The sequence below is a fragment of the Anas acuta genome, chromosome 10, assembly GCF_963932015.1.
Source record: "Anas acuta chromosome 10, bAnaAcu1.1, whole genome shotgun sequence".
Taxonomy (NCBI): domain Eukaryota; kingdom Metazoa; phylum Chordata; class Aves; order Anseriformes; family Anatidae; genus Anas; species Anas acuta.
The window spans coordinates 14,528,142-14,555,274 of NC_088988.1; the positions used below are offsets into that span (position 1 = coordinate 14,528,142).

Genomic DNA, 27,133 nt, shown 5'->3' on the forward strand with positions numbered 1-27,133 from the left:
CAATTGTAAAATGCACTGAAATAAAAAGTGCTAGCTCAGTGCCAAGTGGTTTTATCTACTGCTGCACACCCAAAGGCTGTCAGTACCAAAAGGGGAAGCTGAGGAGGAGCTCTTTGACAGGGGTGCGGTGATAGGACAAGGAGTAGTGGTTTTAAACTTGAATAGGGTAGATTTAAATCAGATAGTGGGAAGAAATGCTTACTCTGAGGGTGGCAAGGCACTGGCACAGGCTGCCCAGAGAAGCTGTGGCTGCCCCATCCCTGGCAGTGCTCAGGGCCAGGCTGGTTGGGGCTTTGGGCAATCTGGTGTGGTGGGAGGTATCTGCCCCATGGAAGGGGGCTGGAACTGGGTGATTTTTAATGTCCTTTCCAACCCAAAGCATTCCGTGATTCTGTAATTTAGTTCTGAGGTGGAGACACATTTCTTAATGCCCGTGACTTGTACACAAACAATCTGAAATCATAAAGCCCTGGGTTGGTGGTGGAACCTTGTCCTCAGTGAGGTCAGAGGCAATTCTGTCACTGCTTTTCCTTTGAAGAGGATCATGCCATTTTGTCAGGAAGCTTTAGGGAAATAAAAGTTTCCAAAACGAGCGATCTGGGACTTCTGTAAGGCTAAATTATGCAGTGCCAGTCCTCACCCCGGTAGTCCAATGGTGTAATACAGCTTGATATGTCAGTTAATTACTTAGGGATTTATTAACTCAAAATTTTAAGGAAACTGCTAGCTTAGCGCTATCTACAGGAGGAAAAAAAAAAAAGTGAAGAACACTTGAACAGCCCAGGGATTTTGGCAGTGAGTGAACATAAAGTAAGTTAATGGAACAAAGGATGTGCCATTAAAATGTATCATATGATCCATGAAAGAAGTTACAAATATTGTGCACCATTGATTGAAAAATGATGGTGGGTGGGGAGAAACCCAACAGAAAGAAGGGGGGAAACAACTTGTGGAGATTTATCCCAACATAAGTGTAGTTTAATATGTATTGATATTTGGGAGATGTTTCTGACAGTTATTAAGTTAAACAAGAAGCATGGCTTTTGCTCTGAAGAATTTCAGAGTATGTAGATCTGCTAACAATTTATATATCAAAGCAGTCACCAAATGGGCTGGAGAGGCAGAGCAACAAATCACTTCCAGAAGCTGCCATTATCATGATTTAAAAGTAATGTTAATCTCAGTGTTGCTACAAAAGTGAATATTAATGTATATTTTAAAAATAAAATCTGATTTTGATTTCAGTGTGGGGCTGAACTCCTTGGAATTGGTCTTGCAAAGCTGTGCTCTAACCATGTCATCTGGATTCTTTTGACATATAAATGACAGAAATCTAGAAAGTTTTTCTAAACTCTGTGTACTTCCTCTGTAAATCAGGGTGCAGTGCCCATCTGACTGTTGAAGACCTGTATAATAAGTAGAACTAGGACAGGTGTGCAGGTGACTTTCTTAATAAAAATGAGAGTATCCCTCATTTCTGATGTTTTTAAAAGGATTTGTGCTTCCAGATGGCTTTATGCCTTTGCATTCGTTTCTGATTTTGGAAAAGGAAGATCTTTTAATAATGTTTAGCATGGACCTCCCCCACCCCTGCAATTTGTGCTGCTCTGGTAGAAGTGGTGTTCCTCTGCAAAAGCTCATAACGTGCTATATGAAATGTCAAGAATGATAAAGCAAAACAAAGAACCTCTCAAGGAAAATGTGCTGCCATGAATATCTGAAATCTACTGAACCGCTGCCTTATTATATTGAAATTTCAGTAAACACTTTTCTTAAGAGCTTATGTTTCAGTAGGCAGGGAAATGTGTTTTCTATGTAAATAGCAGTGTTTGCCTTTTCTTTAAAAAATGTATTCTCACCACAGTGGTAAATCCTACAAGCAGACTAAAACACAGTTGAGGCTGTGAGATATGGAATAAAATCTCCGAAACCTCTCTGTGCTTGTAGGATTGTCATTCATGGCCGTAGAGCAAAAATGCCATAGAGAATTGATCTTTGTGATGTTTTTACATACCTTCAAGCTTTGAAAATGAGAGAAGGGAGGAAGCCAAAACCTTCAAAAGGGCACTAATAAGCTCATTTTGCCTCCTCCTTGTTTTATGTCTTACTCCAGATTTTATTACTTCACTCTTAGCAGATCTGGTATGGCACAAGATTTATTTCTGAGTGCTTATCACGCCTTAGTAGAAGCCATTTAAGTTTTTCCATCAGAATGCTTTCTATTCACCTTCTCCTTGATAGCATTTTTATCCACTTACTGGATGCGAAGTATCACTTAGAACGCTGCTCAGAGGTTGGCAAGGGTAAGTGTAACCATTAGTGCAGCCAAGCTGGGTGCCGGAGGTGTTAATGCTTTGCTGCCAGCTGTGTTTCAGTGCTAGCTATCTCTGGTGTCAAAGGACTTCCTTTCTTAAATGCAAGGCCAGCATTGTCCTTGTCTGAAATCTCCCTTGGTAACTCTGAACTTTTGCAGTCACTGCTTTTAGTTTCCCCAGAAATCAGACTTACAGCCTTGGAACTTTGAAAAATATATCTGCAACTGTTTGACAAATGTTGCAAATGCGCCTGGTTTTCCCTGGTAGCCATTTCAACATGCTTCACTTAGATCTCTTAAGGTCAGTTTAGTAACCAGGTCAAGTAAAAAGAACAGTATAACAGAGCCAATTTGTAACTCCATCACAAGAAATATCACTCGAATAATATTTTTGGAATGAAGGGCATAGCCTCCACTTCGGTTTTATATGCTGTTTATGCTCTTGTACTACCCTCCTCTGCATAGCTTCTGAGAGCCTTGGTAGAGTTTTTCAGGTAAGGAAACCGTTACCTGTCATGCAGAGCTCTCTTTTTCCCTCGTTATTGTTTCCAGAGAGAACGCTGTAAGGGAGTAGGCTAATGATGTTAGTATTGCTACCTGTACTATACTCAGTGCTGTGTGGATTGTGTAGTTATGCAGAGACTTAAAAAAACAAAAACAAAACAAAAAAACCCTGGAGTTGTCATGTTCTTAAATCTGCTGGTGTGTTTTTTTTCTGTGAGGTTGGATCAGTTCCCAAGCTGGTTTAGGAAATCTATTGGGGCTAAAACTGGCAGTGGCACTGCTTATCTGTGAAAGCCAAGTCACTTTTTTTTTACACACGTGTTTTAAGTAGAATTTTAAACTGTTTTACACAGACCTAAGGCATCTCCCTTGGAGATAATCATAGAAGAAAGTAGCTTGATGAAGGAACAGGAAACATTGGAGAAATCTTAGATTATTCTTGAGATTTCTGGCTTTCTGATCTCTATCTGAAACATTCTGTCCTTGTGTATATACAGGGGATTGTCTGTCAAGACCTCTAAAAATGGTTGCATAGCCTGGAATGAAGAGGTTCTCCTGAGCATAAGGAGGTTCCTTTGCCACAGCATGGCTGAGCACAGAGCTTCTGGCCAAGTTTAAATGCCGTTGTGGGAAGAATAATCACATTTAAGGAACTTTCAGATGAAGAATCAGGGATTTTGGCATGCAGTCATACAACAGCATTCTAGCTTGTTGTGCTTCTTTTTTTTTATTTAATTTTTTTAAAAAAAGCAATGTGAAGAATTACTGATGTTCTGTGACACAGTGGTCCTATTGAATACCACTGAGCATATCAATGGTGCAGCACAGGTGGAACTCTGACATAAAGAAGAAGCTAACTGCTATTCTGGGCTGTGCTGCTGCATGCTGAATTGATTGTCATCCATATAGGAGCGTGTTGTTTAATAAACTAGAACGTGCTGCCACAGGTGCAGAAGTTCCTATCATGTTTTCTGGAGAGAAGGCCAATAAAAAATAGTACAATTTCTGTTAATAACTCTCAGTCCCAGGTACGCTGACTGTGTCTTTCTGAAGAGGAGACTGTTTTCTTTCTCCTACATGTTCTCCAAAGGCAGAGTCATGACGCCAGCTAGTTTGTTGGTGCTGCTGAATCAGAAAGCTGCTGGCTTCTGGGCTAGCACTAGTAGACTAGCACCAGCCACCCCTAATTGCACCAAAATGAAGAAGCTCCGTTTTTATGAGGGTTGTGGCCCCTTCCACCATGCCCTACCCATGACTTGCCGTACAAGGGGGAAATTAACAGATTTCTCAGACTCATCTCCCCAGCAAACCCCCAGACATGCTCAGTGGATTGATTAGTTCATGTTTATAAAGTGCCTTGAAGAAGGTTGTGTTGTTATTACCTAGAGCTCTTGAATGACTCCTTGGTATAGAGATGCAAGACAAACAGGTTTTAGTTATAAAAAATACTTACGCTGAGAAATGTATGAGTATTACTGAATTACCTGAATTCCTGTGAGCTTTTCTTCCACTTCCTGTTGCCATCCAGTTGACTCTTAAGTACATGTGCTCTTTTTTCTTTTCTTTTTTTTTTTTTTTTAGACTGGACATTACTTGATGGTAAAATGCTGGGATTTATTCGGATTTTATTTTTAAATGCATACAGAGCTGCTTTGACTGAAAATATTTAGACTGATGAAGCCCATGCCTGTAGACTGTATTTGTATTTGTGCTCAGCTCTTCAGGAAATTGTTTGTCTCTGTTGCTTAACCATAATGCATTTAATGAAAACAGCCTTTATTCATTTATTTGAGTAAATCTGGTGTTGAGACTCTGGAAAGAAAATGCTACTGACTCCTCAAGTAATAAGAAAAAAGTAAAAATGAGTTTGTATGTAATCTGTGTTGTTTCTGATTCATTGTGTTGCATTGAAGCAGGAGCATTGGAGAGGTGAGAAGTAGGCTTTGCTGTAGACACGTGATGGACCTGATAAAAGGAACAGGGATTAACATGAAGCATTTGACAATCCATCTGGTTTGAAATTATTTATTCTGCTATCTGTTGATCACATGCAACACTGAATGCTGCTGAAAGTGGAGCTTCTTTTTATTTCTTCCTCTAACGAGGACTCTGAGCCTCTGAAGGCTGGTCCAGACCTCATACACATCTTTGCCTGAAGAGATGGACACAGTATCGTTGTGGAAGCACACTTTTTCTTCCTTTTTAAATAGAAATAGTTGTATTGTTTAATTTATTCTCACTGAAATTGAATAACAGGTGACATGATGTTCTGAAGCGTAACAGTATATCACAGTCTAACACACAAAGGTAGAGGGATAGTGTGTCAAAATGCAACTGCCTCTGTGGTTTGAGAGCACAGATCAGCCACCAGAAGCCAAGCTGAAAGGGGATGAAGAAACGATGTAGTTTGGGAAGTGCTGTGGAAACACTTCTTCTTGCAAGGGAGGGGATCTTTGTGTGCAAGCTTGCAGGATCCAAGTTTAAATGGTAGTATAGGAATTTCTGACAGGTGGTAATTTGTAGAAATAGGGTTCTGTTTTCTCCTGCCCAGCTGACAATGTGAAGTTAATTCTGTTGAATCCCCTGGTTCTAGGAAGATCAAGTAGTTCTGGCTTCTGCTTAAGGCACCAGTGGAAGCCTCAGTTAGTCAATATTATAAAATGAAGTTGCCATCAACCAACTAATGTGAAGCATGTTTTGAGGCACATCTGCAGTCGATTACCTTGAAGGGTAAAGAGTGTTATAGAGAAATGCATTGCAAGTCTATACTGGGGATGAAATTCTGTATAAACAGCATAACTCTTAGGCTCTTGAGGTCTGATACAGGACTTTGGATAGACACTCAGCTACCAGGGTTTGTATGTTTGCACGTAGCTCGTAAACAGCATGATTTGGAACCCAGTCATGTCCTGTGGTTTCCTCATATCCTTTATACTGGATAAAAAAATAAGCTGTCATTCATGGCATTGTGGAAACAGAGCTCCTTAAAAAGACAGTCATGGGATGTGGTAAATTCTTCATATTTTGTAGCCTTTTAAATCAAGAGTTGTTGCTTATCTAAAAGTGACAGCACTGTAGTAATCAGTGGCTGAAATTTGAGGGGAGACTGAAGGAGTTCAGGCTAAATTATCACAGCATTCCTTCAGGAGTAAAAGCTACAAAACCAATACTGAGCATAAGCACAGTCAGAATTTTGTGGAGCACACTTGGTTGGAAAGGGTACGTACTGTTTGAAAGCACTTGGGGTGCAGAGAGGGGCTTTGCTTTAACCCTCCCTTCGCCGAAGTCAGCGTGAAGATGGAGGAGTTTTAAAGTGCTGTGCAAGTGGAAAGGAAGAAAAGAACACCCCAGCCTTATCTGTAATGTAAGGCTTTTGTGTTTAATTCTAGATCAGTGTTTTTTCCCCTAATAAATAAGAGTCTTGTATTTTGGTAAACTGAAAGTACGTTTGCAAATAGCCACCAGGACTGCGATACAGATAAAACTTGTTCACATTAATAAAATGCAGCTATCCCATCAGGGAAGTGGAGCAGTCTTGCCAATATAGATTAGATTGTGATGGATACTAGAAACTAAGGCAGAAGAGATGAATCTATATGGAAGTGAAATATTTAGTGGTATTCTTCAGCTCTAGATAACAAAATGCCATGGAGGTACAGTTAAATTTCTGTTTATTGACAAACGTCTGCTGCGGTAAAGAGCCTGCCAGGAGCATGGTCTATGTTTTGAATTGATTTTGTATCCCGATAACTTTCCACAGCAGTGTGAGACATGCCCGAGTGTTGGAATGGAATTCAGTAGTTCTGTTACAGTAATAATTTATCTCTTACCTGGTCTGTGATGATTCCTTTTCTGGTGATTTGTTTTTTTCTTCTTGCAAATAATAGCAGAAAAATTACCTTTGTCATGCCTCTCTAATGATGATAATGTTTGGTTTCAGAGGAAGGATTTTCGGGCTCCAAGCGTAACTCTGTGCTGGTGCCCCACAGGACCCAACAGTGAGTGCTGGGCGATGCATAGGGTGGATGACTGGGGGCACGTGACCAGTGCTGGCTTCCTAAAGATGCAACAGAGCTGTAATCTCTAAGGAGATGCAGGAGCCTCTCTCTGACATCTATTTGCTTGTCATCCTCACTGAAGGCCTCGACACCTATCGGTCACCCCTGAGAAGTGGTTGGCCTGTAGCACTGGGGTTGCGTTGTTAACCTGGGATGGGTTAATCATAGAATATCCTGAGTTGGAAGGGACCCTTAAGGATCATCAAGTCCAACTCTCGACACCGCACAGGTCTACCCAAAAGTTCAGACCATGTGACTAAGTGCACAGTCCAATCTCTTCTTAAATTCAGTCAGGCTCGGTGCAGTGACCACTTCCCTGGGGAGCCTGTTCCAGTGTGCAACCACTCTCTCTGTGAAGAACCCCCTCCTGATGTCCAGCCTAAACTTGCCCTGCCTCAGCTTAACCCTGTTCCCGCGGGTCCTGTCGCTGGTGTTAATGGAGAAAAGGTCTCCTGCCTCTCGACACCCCCTTACGAGGAAGTTGTAGACTGCGATGAGGTCTCCCCTCAGCCTCCTCTTTTCCAGGCTGAAGAGGCCCAGTGCCCTCAGCCGTTCCTCGTACGTCTTCCCCTCCAGGCCTTTCACCATCTTCGTAGCCCTCCTCTGGACACTCTCCAACAGTTTCATGTCCTTTTTATACTGTGGTGCCCAGAACTGCACACAGTACTCGAGGTGAGGCCGCACCAGCGCAGAGTAGAGCGGGACAATCACCTCCCTCGACCTCCTAGCGATGCCGTGCTTGATGCACCCCAGGACACGGTTGGCCCTCCTGGCTGCCAGGGCACACTGCTGGCTCATATTCAACTTGCTGTCTACCACGACCCCCAGATCCCTCTCTTCTAGGCTGCTCTCCAGCGTCTCATCGCCCAGTCTGTACGTGCAGCCAGGGTTTCCCCGTCCCAGGTGCAGGACCCGGCACTTGCTCTTATTGAACTTCATGCGGTTGGCGATCGCCCAGCTCTCCAACCTATCCAGATCCCTCTGCAAGGCCTTTCCACCCTCATTCGAGTCCACAACTCCTCCAAGTTTGGTGTCATCAGCAAACTTGCTCAAAATACCTTCTATAAGGGTATATAAGGGTTGGCACTGCCTTTCCTCCAGAGTCGTTCCCCAAGATATGTGTAGGGCTGTGAATGTGCAGCAATCATCACAGTGCTGTACCTACTCCATTCCCAAGCACACAGAAGTATTTCAGGCTACATTTTCACTGTGGTGTCATAGTTGTGCCATGGTTTTTATTTGTAGAGGCATGGCCTGCCTAATTTCCTGTTCTCCTGGCTGAGAGTGTGTCATGCTAGTCACATGCCAAAATCTGCTTTTTTAAAAAAAAATCAAAACACACCCCCCCAGAAAAAAACAAACTCAAACCCTACCAACTTCGGAAACAGAATTACAGAGTTAAATAAACAGTTTAATATGTTGTATTATCATAGAGAATCACAGTAAGATGACCGCTTAAACTTGCATTCAGGTGGTGCCTGTTCAAAAAAATAAAGTCTAACAGCGTGCATGGCTGGAAGAACAAATATTCCAACCCATTATCCGTATAAATAGTGCACGGCTGAGACACTGCTGAGACGGGGGCCAGAGCAGCGGTTTACTGGCAGCACACTGTGCTGCTATAAAGGCGATCTTTGCTCTTCAGCCTGGCAGGAATTACTGTGGGGGACTCACCTCCTGCAATGAGGAAATGCCTTGAACCAGCCTCAGTCGCTCTCCCCCCTCTCCTGGCTGAGGGCTGTGCGGCTTTGGATGACGTTCCTGCAGTGCTGGAAGGGCTGCTTGCTAAAATGCACAGCCTGAGGGGAACCGGGAGGAGAGAGGGACAAACTTAGGGAAGCAGCTTCCCCTATGTAGGTATAGAGTATAAATGGTGGGTATATGGGAGAGTCATGGAAGGTAGTGTGACTTCTTCCTCTCTTTAAAGAGATGCCTTTGTAAATGTTTTTTCACACTTACACCCTTCCCCTTTCCCCCCCACCCCCCCCCCCCCCCCACCCCCCCAAAAAAAAAATGTTTTCTGTTTGTTTTAAATACCTGTTATTTTTCTGAATAGCTTGTATTCCCCCAAAGTGACATAAAGAGACTCAAGTCCTGTAAGTCTTCGGCTTGGCACCCTCTCATTCTGCATGAGGGCTTGGAGGGATGCAGCTGCTTTCTGAGCTGTATTTGGTCACCAGGCTTGTTCTGGGGCTGTGGGTTTGCTGTGGGGCAGTGTGGCTTGGGCCTTGAAGAAGGCGCTTTTCCTTACTGCTTTGAGCTCTCTGTTGGGTGCAGTGATTCATTTCAGCCTGCAAGTGGCATTGTTCGTCCGGTTACTGGACTCGGCAGCCTGGTTTATCTGAAAACCTTACATAAACTGAAATGCTTCAGCATTGCTCTCTCTTTCCAAGTGTTTGTATATGACAGCCTGTTTGCTGACTCTGGGAAGAAAACCAAGCTAGAAGCGATGCTGTGTCAACTGCAATAGCTCTCCCTCGGCTTGCTCTAAAACCCATCAATTATTGTAAAGTTGCTTCTCTGAACTGCAAAATCTTCTCTTGCCTTGAACTTCAGAAACACTTCTAGTTTACTTCCACATTTCATAAATACCCTTCTGAATGAGCTGGATACCTTGGGGTTGTATGTAGGGGTTCAGGAGGATGCTGCCTGTTATCAAATCCGGGAGAAAGCAGGGCTATGTAAGTTGTGTGAACTTCAGTGAGAGTGTTTCCACTGTAATTTCTGCAGAAGTTCATGTGGCATTTTCACGGTGGGCCATGTGGTGGCTATAGTAGCTCAGCTCATGCCACAGTTGCTCAGGTCATACTCTGTTAATTAAATAGGATTTATAATAATTTTAACATTGGTGAGCAGGGGAGCTACGTTTTCTGTGAAGATACAGGTATTAGAACAGTGGTTGTTTCTGGGAACTACTTCCAAACCTGCTGCAGTTAGTTTTACTGGTGTATTTTCTCACAATGAAAATTAAACAGAAATTGTGAGGAGTTTGCTAATTACAGATAGCATATGTTGCATTCCAGATGTGCCTGAAAACGACAGTGTATCTCTTGTTGGTCTGTTTGGGGTGCTTTTTCACTTTTGCAATACTGCAGTGTATTCCCACAAAGTGTGAAACTCAGGAGGGCCTCTTTTCTTAATAAAACTTTGATTAGGAAACATGGGAAGGTGCCTCTCCTATGGGGCTGCGTTGTGCTGAGGAAGGGATGTGGAGCTGGGAGTCTGGATTCTTTTACTGCTTTGAGAGATCTGTGCACATAGGTAGCAAAGAGTTTAGGTAGGATTCATGATGGAGTTACAGACAAGGTATTAATCGTGATCTTTAATTTCTGAAGTAGAGAAACTAGGGCCAGTTCAACACCTGAAAAAAGCTGAAGTTAATTTCAAAACTGAGCACCTAAAAAGATGTAACGTGTGTGTTCTTAAGCCCTTCAGGTTCCACAGAGCATTGCCTTTGCCAGCAGCGATTAAAATACTAATGAGGAGGAATGAAATATTCCAAAGAGAGATGAGGAAGGTGAATTAGTCTTAGTGTTTGCTTGTAAGGTTTAAAAAGGTGAGAAAGAATGTGTTTCCTTGACTCTTGACCACTTCAACTTCATAAAAGAAAAATTCCCCATGAATTCAGGACTTCGCTGCTTGTGTGCAGCAACCCTTGAACAGAGACACAGTTTTCTCTGAAACACTAAAAGCTGCCAGTGTGCCCCAGAAACATAATATATTTTAGCAGTATTTATTGTAATGATAGTTCTAATTTCCAGAGACCACATCCAGTTATGCATGGCTAGAATTTATGGAGCAGAACTTTTCAAGGACTAGAATTATTTAAAAAGAAATATTTTCATTTTTCACACACAGGGGCCCTGTGAGGTTGCAAAATCCACAAACCTTTCAATTTTAGGAATATTCTTTCCTGTGTTTGCAGGAACTTCTCACATTCCTGAATCGAGTTATGGGATTTTCCCCCTAATTGAAACCAGGCTGAAACGCTGGAGTCATGTATTCTGTCAATTAGTGCAAATAATTTCTCTGAAGTCATCTGGTGAGTGCAAATAGTTTTATTTAGCACTGGCAGGACTGCCAGGTGAGATTCCCACTTTGGACAAGAGTTTGCCTGCAGAGTTTTACTCTGCCTGTCTAGTTGCTTCCCATTTTAATCTCGTGTGAAAACAGATTGTGTGCTTTTGCAGGGTCTGGTCACTAGCCCTGAAAGCCTTCAACAGGTTAAAATCCACTGCAGTGTTCATTTTGTGGGCGAATAAAGATCTGATAGTATTATAACCAATCCATGTTTAATAGCTTTCTGGATGTATTGGTGAGTGTGGCTTTCAATAATGTAAAGTGAAGAACTGCAAATGCAGTGGAAAAATCAATTGTATTTATTGTACTGAAAGTAACCTGCTAAGAATGCCATCTGCAAGTGTCTTTCAGATGGGGCTGGTACATGAGCACATTGTTATATCTACAAAAGATATCTATGTTTAAATCTTTAATAGATATAGATATCTTTTATATACTGAAGTGTTCACAGTGCTCTAACTTTGAGCTAACTTACGAGCAAAGAGATTTTACTCTTTACTTCCCTGCTAAAATCTGTTTGTATCTAATGTTGTCATCTTTGTTTGCAAGTGTCCACACCTCTTCAGGTGCAAACCGCTGGGACTGGTCAATCTGGCTCCTTACTACACTCTCACCCCTGAAAGTCACTGGGGGTTGTAACGCAAAGAAGTGCAGATTCAGACCCTGAGTAGGATATCTGAAGCTCTGGAGTTGTCATTTCTGTGGTGATTTAATCTGTGATTTTCATGTGACGATTTTATAGATTTCAGGCTTTAAATTTGGTTGAATTTTTTTAATTAAATGCCTGGTTGTCTTTCAGAAAAGCATGCTTGCCACCAAATTGTTTGTAAGATGTGCTGTGTTTATAGTAGATAAAGTGCAGAGTGCCTGCTGGGAGCATGACCTTGTTGCAAAAAGCATCAGCTTATGTTGAAGAGTAAATAGTTTTCAAAAGGATGTAAAGGAATGCTATTTTGAAGTCTTCAGTTTAATGCAACCACATCAGTGTGTGTAATTGTGTATAAAATCCCAAAATACCATGGCAAAATGATGTGGGTAGACACCTGCCAGACCTTTTAAAAATGCTCTAGGGGGTTAAGCAGGAGGTGATTATCTGGTCTTGCTTAGGCTAATCTGCAGTTTTTTGGCTCCTAAATATTTCAGAGTATGTGATCTAAACGATGATGTGCTATTGATTTCCAATGCCTGTAGCAGATTTTCTGTGAGATCTAGATAGAATAAACATCTAAGGCCTACACTACCTAATTTCTCCTGTTCCTGCAATGCTATTTCTCTTGATTATTTTAGATGTCAGGATTTCTGACATGCAGACATTTATTCTGTCTGTTTACCTTATGTTGCATAACAAGTGTCCACTTACAACTGTGAATTTCTGTTTCATGCTGTTATATAACGTTTTATGGAAGTATAAATATACATAAATACCATCACATTCATTAATATATATATATATAAAATGAAATAAAAAGTTGTAATTAAAACTACTACATGGCCTCTCAGGCTTTAATACATATAGGTGAAACTCCCTTATTCTGAGCTCTCAGTGAAAAATAGAGTATGTTGTAGACTTATGACAGCCAAGGGAATACTGAGATTTAAATGAAAAAAGCTCTATTTACTGACATCATGAGTTCACTAAAAATAAAAATATAGCATATCTAGCACAGAATCTACCCTTCTTGCAATTTCTACCCCTACTTTCTCAGTTATTCTGTCTGCAATGCAGAATTTACATGCAAAAATAGTGTCTGCAGACAAAAATATTTGAGGGTGACTTGTTTCATCTCCAAGAGCGACATGCCTTGTTTCCTAGAGTGGGTCTGAACTCAGAATTTACAGGTAATGGCTAATTCCTCCCTGCCAGCTTCTGGTTTTGTTCCCAGTGTCCAGTTGTTTACATTAGAAAGAAAGGTAAAAGAACAAAAGAGTAAACAGGAGATGAAAGTGCAGTGAAACCAAAACAAAATCTGTAAAGGCTTTGATATATTATGCATTTTCTCAAAGGACTTGCTTGAAGCAAGAGCCAAAGCAAAACCTGGAGCCTAAAGATCTTCTATGTTGGTGTCCTACCTTTGGGTTGGAAACTTTATTTCCTTTAGCTTCAGGATGTTCCTAGATTCAAAATGCTGTGTGAAAGTGAGAGGAACTGGAATTTACTTATTTGAGCATAGAATCAAGCCGTAATTAGACATCTGTAATCAGTGATAGAGGGGACAGAGGGCTGAGAATGCCACACGGTGCTCCCTAGGAGGGCATCTACATGTAAGAATGGATGAAAGGCATCATTCAGGAAGAAGAGAGTGCTACAAAGCAGTGGTAAGGATTTTTAAAGGGACACAAATACAAACCGCTTTGACCGCATGGGAAGCAATGGAAGAAGGATTATGGGGGTAAGTCATCCTCCTTCATACTTCTGAGCTGTTGAAGAGAACTGCCAGTGGCCTCGAACAGTTTCTTAATGGAAAAGAAAAGCATGGAAATGCAAGATAGGAGAATGTAATGAGAGTTGCCTAGTCCTCAAACAGTGAGAAATCACTCCTTTTCTTTAGAAGACTTGGCTCAACACTTAAAGCATTGACCCCAGGCAGAAAGCAGGCTGACTTGCCTCCCTTTGCAGGCAAGCCTTGTCTCCTGGTGAATTGCGTCAGCTCAGCTTGCCCAATACTATGGTCAGCTGCTGCCTGGGGCAGCGAACTCTGCTGCAGTTTAAGTTGGATTTAGGAACTTGAAAAAGGGAGCAGTGGAGAGAGGCAGTGGCCAGAATCATCTGTTATAAATGCAAGAGGAGAAGTCATGGCTTCGTGGCTGAACTGAGTGTGTGATGTGACACTGGATGGGAGACCTGCGGTTGAATTTCCTAATTCTTTGGCTCGTGGTGATTAGCAGCTTGCTGCTGTGGGGGTGCCGGGTCTTCATCGTTGTCTGGCCTCCAACTACAAAGTGCAAAGCTGCTTTCCAGCTTCAGCCGTTCTGGCCTTATGGTTGTTTTAAGGGGCATAGGGAAGGCAGAATAAAGCTGTGAAGCGGTCTAAGGTTGAAGCAGTGGTTACAAACCCCCAAAACAAGCCCACTTGGATAGGTTAATATTGTGAATTCCTGTCTTTTAGAAGGGGAGACCACCTCCAAATGACTCCAGGGACAGGCTGCCAAGCTCCAGGCTAATACAAATTAAAACAATTATCCTCTTAAAACTTTACGTTTATTTTGGCAATGGTAGGAAATTCTTAACTGCAAAGTGGGTTAGTCACTCAGAAGCAGTTCTAAGAAGTCCCAGAGGAAAGTGCTGGGCAATAACAGAAAGCTGAAAGCTCAACAGACTTCTCTTTTGTCACCCTCCAGTTCATTGTGTGGGCAGAGTCTGCATCAGGGTTTGCAAGTGACACACAGAACTGGAGTGACGTGCTGCCTTCATTCCTCCCTGTCCTTTCAGAGTGGTTGTTGGTTGTCTCCTAGAGTCCGAGCTTGGGAGTGATGAGGTTGGCTAAAGCGTGGCTTTAGAAGTGTAACAGGAATTTGGGGACTTGGAAAAAGAGGTGAAAGGATGGTCCTAAGGTTATATCAGCTGGTAATGTGGGTAAAGCCTTCCCAGGGTTTGTTAGGCTGCCTCAGAAGTCGCTGTTACACATTGAGCTAGTGTAACTATGGGCAAATTAACTACTGAGCCTCGAAGCCTAAAGTTGTCAACTGTTATCTGAACCAGTGCCTCCAAGGAGGAACACCTTCAGTGCAGAGCCAGTACTAGTGGCTGTATCAGTGTGCTTGTTGGCCTTCACACAGCACGTGGTGTGTTCTGGGGAGGAGAGAGAAACCAGTGCGATGTGCTGAGCAGGTCATTAAGGTTGATTAGCATGCAGTTAATCGAAGTATTTGTGCTATCCTATTAATATAAAATAGAACGTAGTATAGCAAAAAATGATTTTTGTGCATGTATATGTGTGTATACATGCAGGCATCTATTTAATACATAATTTAGAAAATGTATTATGTAACTTAAAGATGTATATACAAATTAGTTTTATATCCAAAGACAGTCCAAAGTTAGGAGAGACCATTGGTTCACTGAATTCAGTCTCCAAACTGTTGAGGCCAGGTGTTTTTTCCAAGTTATGCTGGATTAATGCAAGAAATACTATATTTAAATGAAAGATTCTCTCCAAAAAGTAATGTCTTGATTTAAAGACATTAAAAAAATAAGAAAATTGACTTCTCTTGGTAGCCTGGTACCCAGGTTTGTCATTCTTCTTTGTTATTCTTGGCTCTAATGTGCTTTTTTTTGTTGTTGTTTGTTCAGATTCTGGTCATATCTTTCTCCATTAGATTAAGATGGAAGTTCTCTCACTGTCTCAGAACTTGGAGGTTCTGAGACAGTGAGTTCCTGGATATTTGTTTCCATTAAGAAAAGACTAATGGAAGATGTTACTAAAAACCCCAAACATTTTTCATGTAGTGATGAGAATGCATGAATGCTGTTGAATTGTCTGCTTTATACTGAATGTCATGCAGCTGGGGAAGTGGAGCCCATGTCTTTGCAAGTAGGGGCCTGCCGTTAAACTGGGAGGGGGGTGGCAGCCAGCTTCCCTGCCAGCTGTGCCTGAAATCCTAGCCATCGTGTGCAAATGTACATCTCAGAATTTACCTGAAGATGCTATTTTTGCTCTCAGTTCTACTTTGAAAGGCAGTGCCAGAGGGAGATGGGTTGCAAGTAACGGCACGTGGCTCTGACAGGCCTGGTGTGCAGGAACCCTACTGGCAGCTTGGAGATGCCTCCAGGTCTGCCTGCACCTGCCTTATTTTTTTTTTTTTTGTCAGTCTCTGAGTTGTTGGGTTTTGTTATTTTGGGGTGTATGTTCCCATTCTGTATTTTTGCCCTTACTACAATTCACTACCTTGAAATACCTCAGCACTGAGGAGTTTCCACATAACCAGTGTGGAGCAGGCAGCTTCCCCTCCAGGCATAAATCTCTGCACTTGCAGAGATCCCCCAGAGCCCGGTGCCTGGTCATGTGTTGGCTTAGTCACTTCCAAAAGCAGCTGAATGTTCATTCACCCCGTCCTTGCTGCTAAAAGCACGCACGTCTGTGTTTGTCAGTAGAAATACTTTGTCTAAACCAGGCCCGAAGGACGTACTTCCTCCTGATTCAAAGAACAGCACAGTTGCTGTCAATTGCTTAAATTTATGGGTAACTACTTCTTTGTAAAGTCATGGCAAAATAGCAGGAAGAAAATGCATTTTTAACAAAACCAGAGGGTTAGTGAGGTACAAGCTGTTGAGCATGACTCACGGCTCAGGCTGGGGTTTCTATTCAGTGTTCAGACTGTGGTGTTTCTCTGGAGCCTTGGCTGCCTTGTATGTATTGTGACAGATTGTATTGCACCAAACCACTGCCCTTTACTCCACTGGACTGGAATTGCCCTGCTGAGGGCATGGAGCCTGTCCTGCAGACAGCTGGTGGAAAACTGCCTTCAGCTGGAGGAGCAGCGAGCCCCTGTGCAGCACGTGTACAGCCTGCCCCGACACCAGGAGGCTGAAGTGAGCCTGACTTCCATTTAATGGGAATGTGGAAGCAGAGCAAGTTAGGTAAGGGGCTCGTAGAGTTTTGTGCTGGGGTTTTACAGGACTTCGATTAAAAAAAAATAGAATATCTTTAGCATTTGTTTCTTCCTCTGTTTAAAAAAGAAAAAAAAAAAGAGGGTGAGAATGCTGATTCAGTTCTGACAGCGTCTTAGGAGAAGTGTAGAGAGCAGGAAGAATGGGCTGCTCCCTAAGGGATGGTGTGGCAGCAGGGCAGGCAGGGGCAGTGGTCTCGCTGCCAAGGGCACTGTCCTGCAGTGCCCTAGCAAGGTGAAGAGAGCACGTGAGGGTAAGCAGCTTCAGCCAGGAGCAGGGACATCCAGAAAAGTCTACAGGGATGGGGCAACTCCAAAACCCACCAGGGAAGTGAGATGGATGGGTTGGTGTGGGACACGGGCAGAGCTGCTTGGGAAAGGACTTTCTATCTCATGGCTTACTCACTGCAAAGACCTACAAAATCAGGGAGGAAATTTATGATTTCTTGAGTTTTGGCCATAGGGAAAAAAATAGCATCCCTAACTGGAAAATGGTTTGAAGTAAGTTTAGAGCTGCTTCTCTGTGATTATGACTAGGTGACACCTGGGAGGCAGAGCAGATTGTGTTTGGTTTCCAACAGTGAGTTTTAAAAGTGGCTGTCCTCAAGTGAAATGAAACCCAGGGACTTTTTCAGGATGTTTTGTGATTTTTGGCATTTCAGTGGTCAATTATGAAATGTTAATGGGAAGGGTCAGTATATTCCTCCAGCTTGTGTGATACCCGCTAGGTTGTCACCTAGGTACGTAACAGTTCATGAACAGAAACAGATGTGTTTACAAATGACCTATGATAAGCTTAAGGTTGCCAGTCTGAAACTGAATTGAAAGAAGAGTAAGTAGGTTTAAGGATAGAAAATTTGTTTCTGTTTTTCTGACAGTGATGTAGTCACTGGGGAATGGATTTACACAGGCAAGAACAAAACAAGAAGCTGTGCAGAACTCTTTAAAACCCACCAGATGTGGAGAGTTTTGTAGGTTTACGGTCTTACTGTTGCCGAAGGTATGCTGGTGGATCGGCCAGTGTTGCACAACATACACGTAAGTTAGAGACGAACAGGAAACTCTTGCAGTCATCAGTAGAAATGTGATTTAGCAAGCTCAGAGCTGGAAAGACTCATTGCAAGTGTTCTTCTGGTATATCAGTGTTTGGAAACCTTTGTATTAAATACAGATGTTAGAGCATGCAGTTTGGGGCAGTCTTGACACAGAACCCAGAGGTCTTGAAGGAGTGGTTACTTGAGGATGCTTAAAGCAGTAAGTGCTTAAATTCCCTGGGTTGAAGTTACTGCAACACTCAGGAGGAATTCCTGGTAGTCCCAAACACAGCAGAGTATTTACACCACTGGTGTAAGATGTCTGTGGCAGACCATACATCCCTGCAATGCGTCGTCAGGTCCTGTGGTCCTGAGAAGGTTTCCGGGGGTTTGCAAAAACTGAAATTCTAGCATTTTGCAGTTACAATTACTCTGATTTATGCCTTACCTTGTTAACTGTGGTGCAGAACTAGTTAGGAAGGCAGTAATGGTGGCTGAAGGGAAGAAGGATGCTCAGAAGGGAGATATCCATCTTTTCTTTTGGCAGTAGTAGTGATTCATCCAGGTGACAATTCTCTAGTGGGGGATATTGGTGGTCGGGGGATGGTTGGACCAGATGATCTTGGAGGTCTGTTGTGATTCAGGGGGATGGTTGGATCAGATGATCTTGGAAGTCTGTTCCAACCTTATGGTATGTGGGGCCATATCATCTCTTTAATGCAAGTTGCTGCCTTCCATCTTAGAACAAACAGAAAAGTTAACCCAGGTTTCGAAATAAGTCCAGTATACAGTTATATACTGGGATAATATTGCCCACCCTTTGCGGTATCCACTGTAACGTGCTACTGAACTTCTGATTCCAAATGATACGAGAAAGCATGGCCATGAGAAATGTTGACAGTGTAATTTGATTTTATTTGTATCATTGGCACTTCATGTGTGGGACATTTTTGTTTTGTTTTTAAATGAGAAACATTCCATCAAATGGGAAAAGAACACTTTCTGTTGCCCAATGCATAAGCAGAAAACCTAACCAAACAAAAACCCAATATTAGAAAGAATGGAAAAATAAAACAAGTTAAACAATAATACTTGGCTTTTATGTATAACGCATTGACTTCAAAAATCTGAGTCTTCTGTCCATATAAACAAGTTATAGAGTAGTAACAAAGTGCATGAAGCAAATTGCTAGACTTAACTACGGTATTAAAATAAAAAGTACTTTAAAACAATACTTTAATACAGTTTCTTGCCATGATTCCATCATGCATCAACACAAATCAAATCCCGAGGCAACCTGTGCCTTTGACAGTCTTTCTGTAGTATGTAAATAAATGGAAGTAATGATCAAACTCTCAAGAGGGTGAAAAACATCAGGACAAACCATCTATTTATAAAAGAGTTGTATTAAAAAAAATATATATCAAAGTGCACTGCTGGTACATCTCGTTTGAGGCTATTGGGGATGTATGTAAGATAACACGGGCCTGATCCAGTCTGCAATGGTTTCAATGCTTTCTTTAAGCACCAGGGGAATAAAGATCGACGGGTGTTCTGTTACTAGCATTACTATTACTAGCACGAAAAACTGAAAACTTGTACCAGAATATATACGTAAACATCTCTTGTATACTGAGGAGGCAAACAGTTTTAAATTATCTGATGTGTACAGTACTGGTACTTAATGTTTTGGTGCCAGTACCAGACTGGTCCAGTAATTAGCATTCAGATCTATTTCTAATTACAGATAAGGCATATAAAAAAAAAAAGTAAATATTTGGTTATTAATATCTCATACAGTTCAGCAACCCAACCAGTCAGAATTTATCTTGCCAATTTTAACAATCTTCAAGCTCTTGTCTTCCATCTGTAGATAATACTGGTCTTTGAAAAAGTAGGTGTACCCTGTGAAGGCAAATAAAACAGTATGCTTAGATTATGGAGCGCAGTACTCTTGATCAAAGCTTCTTTGTTTGATTTCACAAAGCTTAATGAACTATAAGAGCTTATTCCTGAAGCATTTGCACACATTAAAAAAGTTTTATTTAAAAAATAAATAGAAATTCCCATTCTGGAGAACAAAGGTCTTGTCCTAAATAGAACCTGAAGTCACTTTACCATTTTGTGAGCCAGAATTTTCTGGGCAGAAATATTTGCTTGTAAAATTGCTGTTGAAACTGTAATCAAGTTGGGACTCATAATATTAGTGATGTTTCCAAACTTCTACACATACCCGTGCAAAATATGAGGCCATGCCATGGGCCAGGCCCTCAGCTGAAGTTGCTAGTTTTTTCTTTTTTTTTTTTTTTTTTTAATTATTATTATTTAAAAAAAAAAGAGCAAAACACGATCCGTTTGTGATCAAGGTGAACATCAGACTCTACTTCCTGCTATGCTAGAGCAGAAGGATGCTGAAATGGTGCTGATCCTGAGCAGCCTACAGAACAGTGTGATGTCTGGAGATCAAAGTGACTGTGTCATCGGTAGCTCTTCTCCATTTACATAACAGCCTGACGGTTGTGTAGTGGGCTTCCAGGCCAGTACAACAAAGCAATGGAAAGTACTAAGATGCTTCAAGATGCTTTGACAAGCCATGCATAGCCTTATTATTGCCTTTGCTATTTTCAAGAAAATAGCAAGGAAGAAAAGGAGAAAAATCCAACTGAACGCTGATTTTTGCCCTGTTAAGTTTTTGCGAAGTGTTCAGCATCAAGGAAGTAAACGATAAAGAAGAGTAGCAGGTTGAAATTCAATGAGCTTTGTGAAAAAGGCTGTTAGCAAAACTATTATTATTTGTTTGTATAAAAGTATTTCAGGAGAGGTTCTGTTCTGTAAAAGTTTCATCTAAAGTATTTTGAGCTGTGATTAATAGGGTATTTGTCAACTGATGTTCAATGGAAAAAGAGAGAGCCCAGAAAGTTAGTGTGATCTAGTAGTTTGCAGATGTGAGCAGCAGTGGCTTTTATGGACCACAAGGAATTGAAGTATCCAGTAAGTGTCACAGGAGACAAATAAGAGACCTTGTTAGAGATTTAGATCAGATTATAGCTTACCACTGTCACCGAGACCCAGGACAGCATCTAGGTTATCTGGAACTCCATTCCAGGAATCCGCAATGAATTTAGGGGATGCAAGTTCCATTTTTTTCTTTTCTTCATTGTACCTAAAGCAAATTGTATCTCTGCGTTACATATCTGTATTTAATGTAGAAATTTAGCATAATTTTTCAGGGAGTCCTCATGTGATTGTATAAAACAATCAAACAGAAAAGATAACCAAGACTGTAACATTGTTTACATTGAATTATTATTATTCCTAATTCCTTTAAAACCCTGTGAAATCCTTCCTTCTGGAACTGTAATTCGTGCTACATTGAAATTTTGCTAAGCAATTTTTTTTTCCAGAAATAGAGCTTTAAAATTCCAAAGATAATTTTAGGAAAGGTGACTGTTTTCAGGCAGCAACCGACATATGGAGATATCAGATTTTAATGAGAAATTAATATATTAAAAAAAACCAACACACTTGTTAATAAATTAAGCTTGTAGTCCATGTAACTGATGGATTACTATTAAATTACAAATTCCACCCTAATTCTTCCCTTAACTTTTTGTTAAAAAACCCTATTGTTTTCTCACAGTCCTTTTTCTCTTTGTGATGTTCAAGAGGCAAATGCCATGTTAAAATGGGTGCATTTATTTGAAAAACACGATGGTTTCGGTGCACTGCTTTGAAGAGAAAACATCATCTGATGCTAATCCACACAACTCCGAGAAATTAGGGTTTAGATTTCAGTGTCCTTCAAAAGTGAGTGGACCTGCATGCATCCACGTTGGCAGACGATCAGTTGTTTCATTGACTGTTTCCCACTGTACAAGGTGAAGGTAGGATCGGTGTGGAGTCATTTCTGCACACCCCCAGGTAATCCAGAATCTCCATTTCCATACACAGGGAATAAATGTCCCAGAGATGCAAGGTCCTTAATTGCTCAGAGGAAAGCAGCAAGACAGCAGCCTGGTTTCCCCTTTTTCCTGGCATATAGATTGCCGTCAGTGCTGGGCTGGAGCAGGGGAGATGTCCTGAGGAGCAGTGACACAGGACATGCTTTGAAGCAGGCTTCCAGTGCATGAGACCTCAGTCCCTCCACCACCTCCTCTTCAAAAAGGGCAGGCTTCAGACAGCTCTTCTGGGACCAGCGCTGGCAGGAGGGAAGTGTTATGGTCGTGTGTTCTGCTTCTCACATCTGTAGGTACCTTGGGTCCCTTCTCCCTTACTGCACTATGAAACTACTTGGATTTTATCCAAAGATACACGAGTACAACTGAGCAGTAGGTTGGTTAAAATCAATTTATATAATTAATTTAAATTACTTCCTATATTTTCTTTGGATATTTAAAGAAAATCTTAGTGTCTTCTAATGCAGCTTTAAAATTTGAGCTGTGGAATCTGAGCCAGCTCCGCTTCTCCTTCACATAACTTCTCTTTGTTCAACAATCTTGTTACAATAACGCTAAAATAGCTCAGGGCTGGATGAAGGGAGAGGAGGAGGCTTCCAAAAATCCATTAAAAGCAAGTGTGATAATAGCAAAGAAAGGATTATGGTGTGAAACAATTTTGATTCTATGTGGCAAAGTCCTTGTATAAAATGAAACAAGCACATTCTTAAATGTTACTGCATCTGATGCATTTTTTTTCTCAAATATTTGTCAACAGCTTGCTTTTATCTTTAACATATAGAAATTACTTAAGCTTCTTTTGATTTTTTAACAATAAATTATGCATTCTGGAATGCATAGGAGTATGGTCTGAGATTAGAGTGGTGAATTACGTGGAGGCCCTGGAGTGCAGTTAATCACAACAATGGTTGGTACAAAGGAGCCCGGCAGTTTTGCTACCTCATAGTCTGTAGGCTCTGATAGAAATCAGAAGTATTGCAAATGGCTGTATTAAAACTACTTGAAATAATTTAACAAGATGGTCTCTGTGACATTAGAAGATGAATAATGTTCTTTAGCTTTTAAGTTCTTTTTTTCCTTTAAATTATAGAGGAGAGTAGAGTCTTCAAAGTAATTGAAAGAAAGTTATGATTAAGTGGCACTTGTAAAAGGGTATTTTATTTACTTACAGGACTCCACAGCCATTAGGATATAAAAAAGACACTCATCCAACTTGATAATAACATGAAATTAATGTTCATATAAAGTGGACTCAATTTTACTGATACTTCCTTTGATATTTTATATAGATCATCTCTCAGAAGGGCCCCTTATAGCTTGTAGAATCTTTTAGATTTCTCTTGCTGTTTCTACTTTTTAGCTTTCCTCTAAATTGTCAGTTAATGGGTGGTTCAATTTTCAGCCTGTTGCTTAATGGTAGCATTCCTGGAGTACAGCCCTGTCCCTGGAAGAGACCTCGGATGGTAAAAGCAGGAGTTAGCGTCTCTGTTCTGGTCTTGCACTATTCTGCTAGGCAGCACAGAGGTAATTCACCCAGTTATCAAAGCACCAAGGCACGTCTGCTTTGTAAGACCATCTTTTGTGCCAAGTCTTCCTGCCAGCTAAGACGGTAAAATTCCATTAAATAAGCTTAGTACACTATTCATCAGGTGCAATGCAGGATATTTATTTCTAACACTGCAGTAGTCTTGGGGTATTTTCAAGACATTCCTTCTTCATCTCTGAGACTGATACCTTTCTTGGACAGAGTGTGTTCTTGTAGCAGGTCACTTGCACCTTGATTGCAGTTTAGATATCTTGAAATTTATGTAGAAATACAGCTCGGTGCCCAGCTCTGGCACAGGTTGCTGTATAACCTTAGTCAAGTCCGTGCGTCTTCCTTTTTTATGCTTTGCCTATCTGAAACATAAAGACTCGGGTGGAACTATTGGGTGTTGATTATACTAAGAGAGATTCTATATTGGTTAGGGTGTCTCAGCCCCATGGCAATGATTGTTTTTATAAAAAGGTGTGAGTTTAGTTGCTTATGTTGTGTCATATTTTGCTTCTCAAACAGTCTTTTGAATGGGAACCCTAGTGCAAATACACATTTACAGGTATTTGTGGACTTCTTTGCAACAAATCTTCCCTGATCATGCACTGAAAACATGAAAAGGATTGCTGAGACTGTCAAAATGCATTGAAGCTGTGATTTCTTTCCTGCAGTACTAACAGACTTCTTGCAGTTTGTTCAGATCTCCTCAGCGCCAACTCTATGAGTAAAGCTCATAGTGAGTGACTGGTACATCAGCTGCCGAGAGGATTACAGTCACCCCCACATCTCCAGTGAGCTTCGCTAGCCACAGGTCGCTGTTTCTTTTGCATACAGCGCCTTCAGACCTGATGGCTTAGTGAAAGAATTTTAAAGGCAATCTGCTTTCAAGTGACTGATGGTGACTGATGATCAGCATTTTTTTTTTGAAGTCCCTTCAGAGCTTTCTCCTAGTTGTGCACTGGTGATAGGACCAACTTGCCCCTTGTAAGAGCCTGGGGCTGATGTGGGACGGTTGCTGGGATGCAGGGTTCAAGGGATGGGTTGTTAGTGGTGAGCAGCCTGGCAGAGACACCAGATCTCCTCTTCCCTAGCAAGCTGTTAGCTCAAATACACACTAGATTCCCACTGTTGTATTGGAGTGCTCTCCAACCATATCCCTGCCTCAGCATCCTCGCCCACCACCACTGTCAGTGCTGTCTCAGCAGCCCTCTTTTTTTTTTCCCCCGGAGGATGAAACCCCCGAGTCTGACTCCTTCCTCCTGCATGTGAGTGTGCATTCAGCCCTAGAGATCCAAGCTTGGCTAACAACGTCCCACCACCACCACTTCTATGCCTCTTACTTCCAGTATCTGTCTCCAGCAAAAATATACGTCTTCTTGTTTCTGCCCCAGTTAAAAGCTGCATCGACGCGTTGCACATCAGGCGGTAGTCCCAGGCTGGTGAGTTTCTTTGGATAGCCCCTGTCCAAGTTGCTGGCTGTATAAACCCAGTACTCATTTCCTAAGAAAAGTAAGAAACAAACTCTAATTATTAATCAAATACAGATGAATATTTCTTCTTTTGTGCTGTGACATGGGAATTTTTGTTGTACTAATTGTAATGCTAGACTCTCTAATATTTTTCCATCTGTGAAACACTAGAGTGCACTTGTACTGTGATCACAGTTCCTGCTTTTGCCTCTTAATTGTTGCTTGATCTTTGTAAAATATCACCTCAGTGTGCTTTTGCCTCCTCTTTCTTCTTGTCTGTCTCATTTTTCTCAACTCTTAGGGAAAGTCTTTCTAAAGTACAGCTGTTTACTTTTTTTTTTTTTTAAAAGGGGGGTGTTTTTTTAAAAACAAAACAAAACCACAACACAACAGTTGGCATATTGTAAAACTAAATTGTTAATATTGGTAACTTTTTGTATGGTGAAGATGGGCTGAAACTGGACATGGGCACCTGGAGGTTAAATGCAGAAACTCACTACTCTTGGTTTTTTTTTTTTTTTTAGCCATTTGTCTCCTTGTCTTGTTTTATTCAGTGATTTTATTGAGCAATTACCAGGAATTTTTTTGCCCAGAGTTCCTACTTCTGTTGTCTTTTGTCATATGATATTTTCTAATGTCTCTCCAAATATGTACTGGTGGAAGATAGTCTAATTTTGCATTCTTTATGTGGAATTGTAATTTCCTTAGTAAACACCACAACTGGATTCACTTAACACCATGGAAAGATTTGTTCATGAAGGGATGTCTCTTGGATCCTGTGATACAGTTAGTGGGAAGGAAAGTCAAATATTTAATGAGACAGGTGTAAAGGGCAGGATTGGAGAAATACTAAAAAAAAAAAAAAAAAGGGGGGGGGGGGGGTAAGGAGAGGGGTTAAAATTGCCCTTTCAGCATTCAGCATTCAATACTTGCCAGCAAGTATTTTCAGGCAGATGGGTTTCAGGTGAGTTTCAAACCAATCTTTGATGGCTTGATAGTTCTTATTTACTTAAAGCAGGTTAGTTACATTTTTCTGGAAAACATAACAAGGGGGCTGACATAGGTGAGAGAGGGGGAGAGAGATGCAGATGTAATAGGGTTATGTATAGTATATGCAATATTGAAAGTGTTTTGACTTGGCTGAAATAAAACATTTTAAAGTGTTTCTTTTCCCGATGTAAACTAAAGCAAATAGCCTTTGAGCCATGTGGAACAGATTATCGTTACTCTTCTCCATCCTGTACAGAAAACGTACAGCAGCATCAGCCATGTGGTTTTTACATGACTGGAGATGTTTAGTCATGTTTTTAGGAGACACTGCAGCCCAGTTTTTGCTGGCTCAGTCTGTCATGTTGAAAGCAGCCTCCCAGCCCTGCTAACTCGGCCAGCACAGCTGAACCATGTGTGTGCTTTAGGGTGGCCAGGGCAGCCCTTCCCCTGCTCCTCCCCTGCCTCGGAGGTGGCAGGCATGACTGCCTCTGTCCTTGCTGGTGAGCCACGGAGGCAGTCCTGGGGAGCCAGAGCAGAAGTCAGCCTCTGGCAAAGGAGGAGAAGGCTGGGGAAGGCATGGGAAAAAAGGATGCAGTCTTCTCAAGCAACCCCGACAGACAATAGCTTAAAATGAGAAGAAAAGGAAGAAACACAGGGTGAAACAGAGCTCCCACTGTTGCTGTTGGGTTGCTTTGTGTTTGAAGTCCTAATCCCTGTTTAGTTCTGCTTGTTGGTGAATGTATCCTTCCAGGGGCCTGTGGCTCCCCTGTGCTGTGGCTGTGATGGGACTGAATGCTGGTCAGAGCCTCTAGACCCGGTCTTTGCTGCCACGGGGCGTTTGGGATCTGCCACCCCTACCAGCGGCTGTACTGGCTCCCAGGCAGGCCATGCCCTGGCCTGGTTACAAGTCAGAGGAAACCAAGCCGAACACAACACTTATGCAAATGACTACTTGCATTTTAAAGCTAAAAACCAGTACCTGAAAAAAATACAGCCTTCTCGTCCTGAGGGGCCTCGTAGACAGCATCAATTTTCTCTGGCAGATCAGGCCAGAATGTAGCAACAAGAAGAGGACCCGTGGGTTTTCCTCGAGGGTTTACAGTCCTCCACATGAATCTGAGCAGAACACAAAATTGTACGAGATTTACAATGAACTAATTCAGCAGCACATCTGTTTCTCATCATTCCTGGCAAAGGCTGGGTGCGCGTGCATGCATGTGTGCGCGCCCACATCAGCAGCAACACACACTTAAAACTGTTTTCCTACAGCAACTAGAAAGCCAAACCATTCACTTAGATGTGTGTTGCTGAAACGTTGCATGATGAGTTGCATGCTGGACTGCGGATGAAATTGCTTACGCTGATTGCTTTGGAGTTCGCATTGCTTTTTGCATCAGAGCAAAATGCAGTCTGTGCTTTGATTATACAAATAAACTCATTTACAGGGCATTTAAACTATTAAAGCTCTCCCACTGTTGTGTATGGAGCAGATGGATGAGTGTTGGACAAAAGCAGAGATCTGTATTCCATGAATTGCTCTTGCAATGGCTGTTGTAGTGACTGAAAGTTCAGATTTAATAACTGTAT

At 41.6% G+C, this 27,133-nt stretch overlaps 1 protein-coding gene across 1 annotated transcript in view; it reads right to left on the reverse strand.

Annotated features, from left to right (window-relative positions):
- Positions 1–18,491: 18,491 nt before the first annotated feature.
- The window catches only part of MMP2 (matrix metallopeptidase 2), a 35,214-nt gene continuing 26,572 nt past the window's right edge, over positions 18,492–27,133 (reverse strand). Inside the window, exons 10-13 of the mRNA XM_068693326.1 lie at positions 26,526–26,662; positions 24,428–24,587; positions 20,651–20,760; positions 18,492–19,502 (exon numbers count right to left, since the gene is read on the reverse strand). Of these exons, the coding sequence (XP_068549427.1) occupies positions 19,399–19,502; positions 20,651–20,760; positions 24,428–24,587; positions 26,526–26,662 (511 nt within the window). The 3' untranslated portion in view covers positions 18,492–19,398. The remainder of the gene's footprint in view (positions 19,503–20,650; positions 20,761–24,427; positions 24,588–26,525; positions 26,663–27,133) is intronic.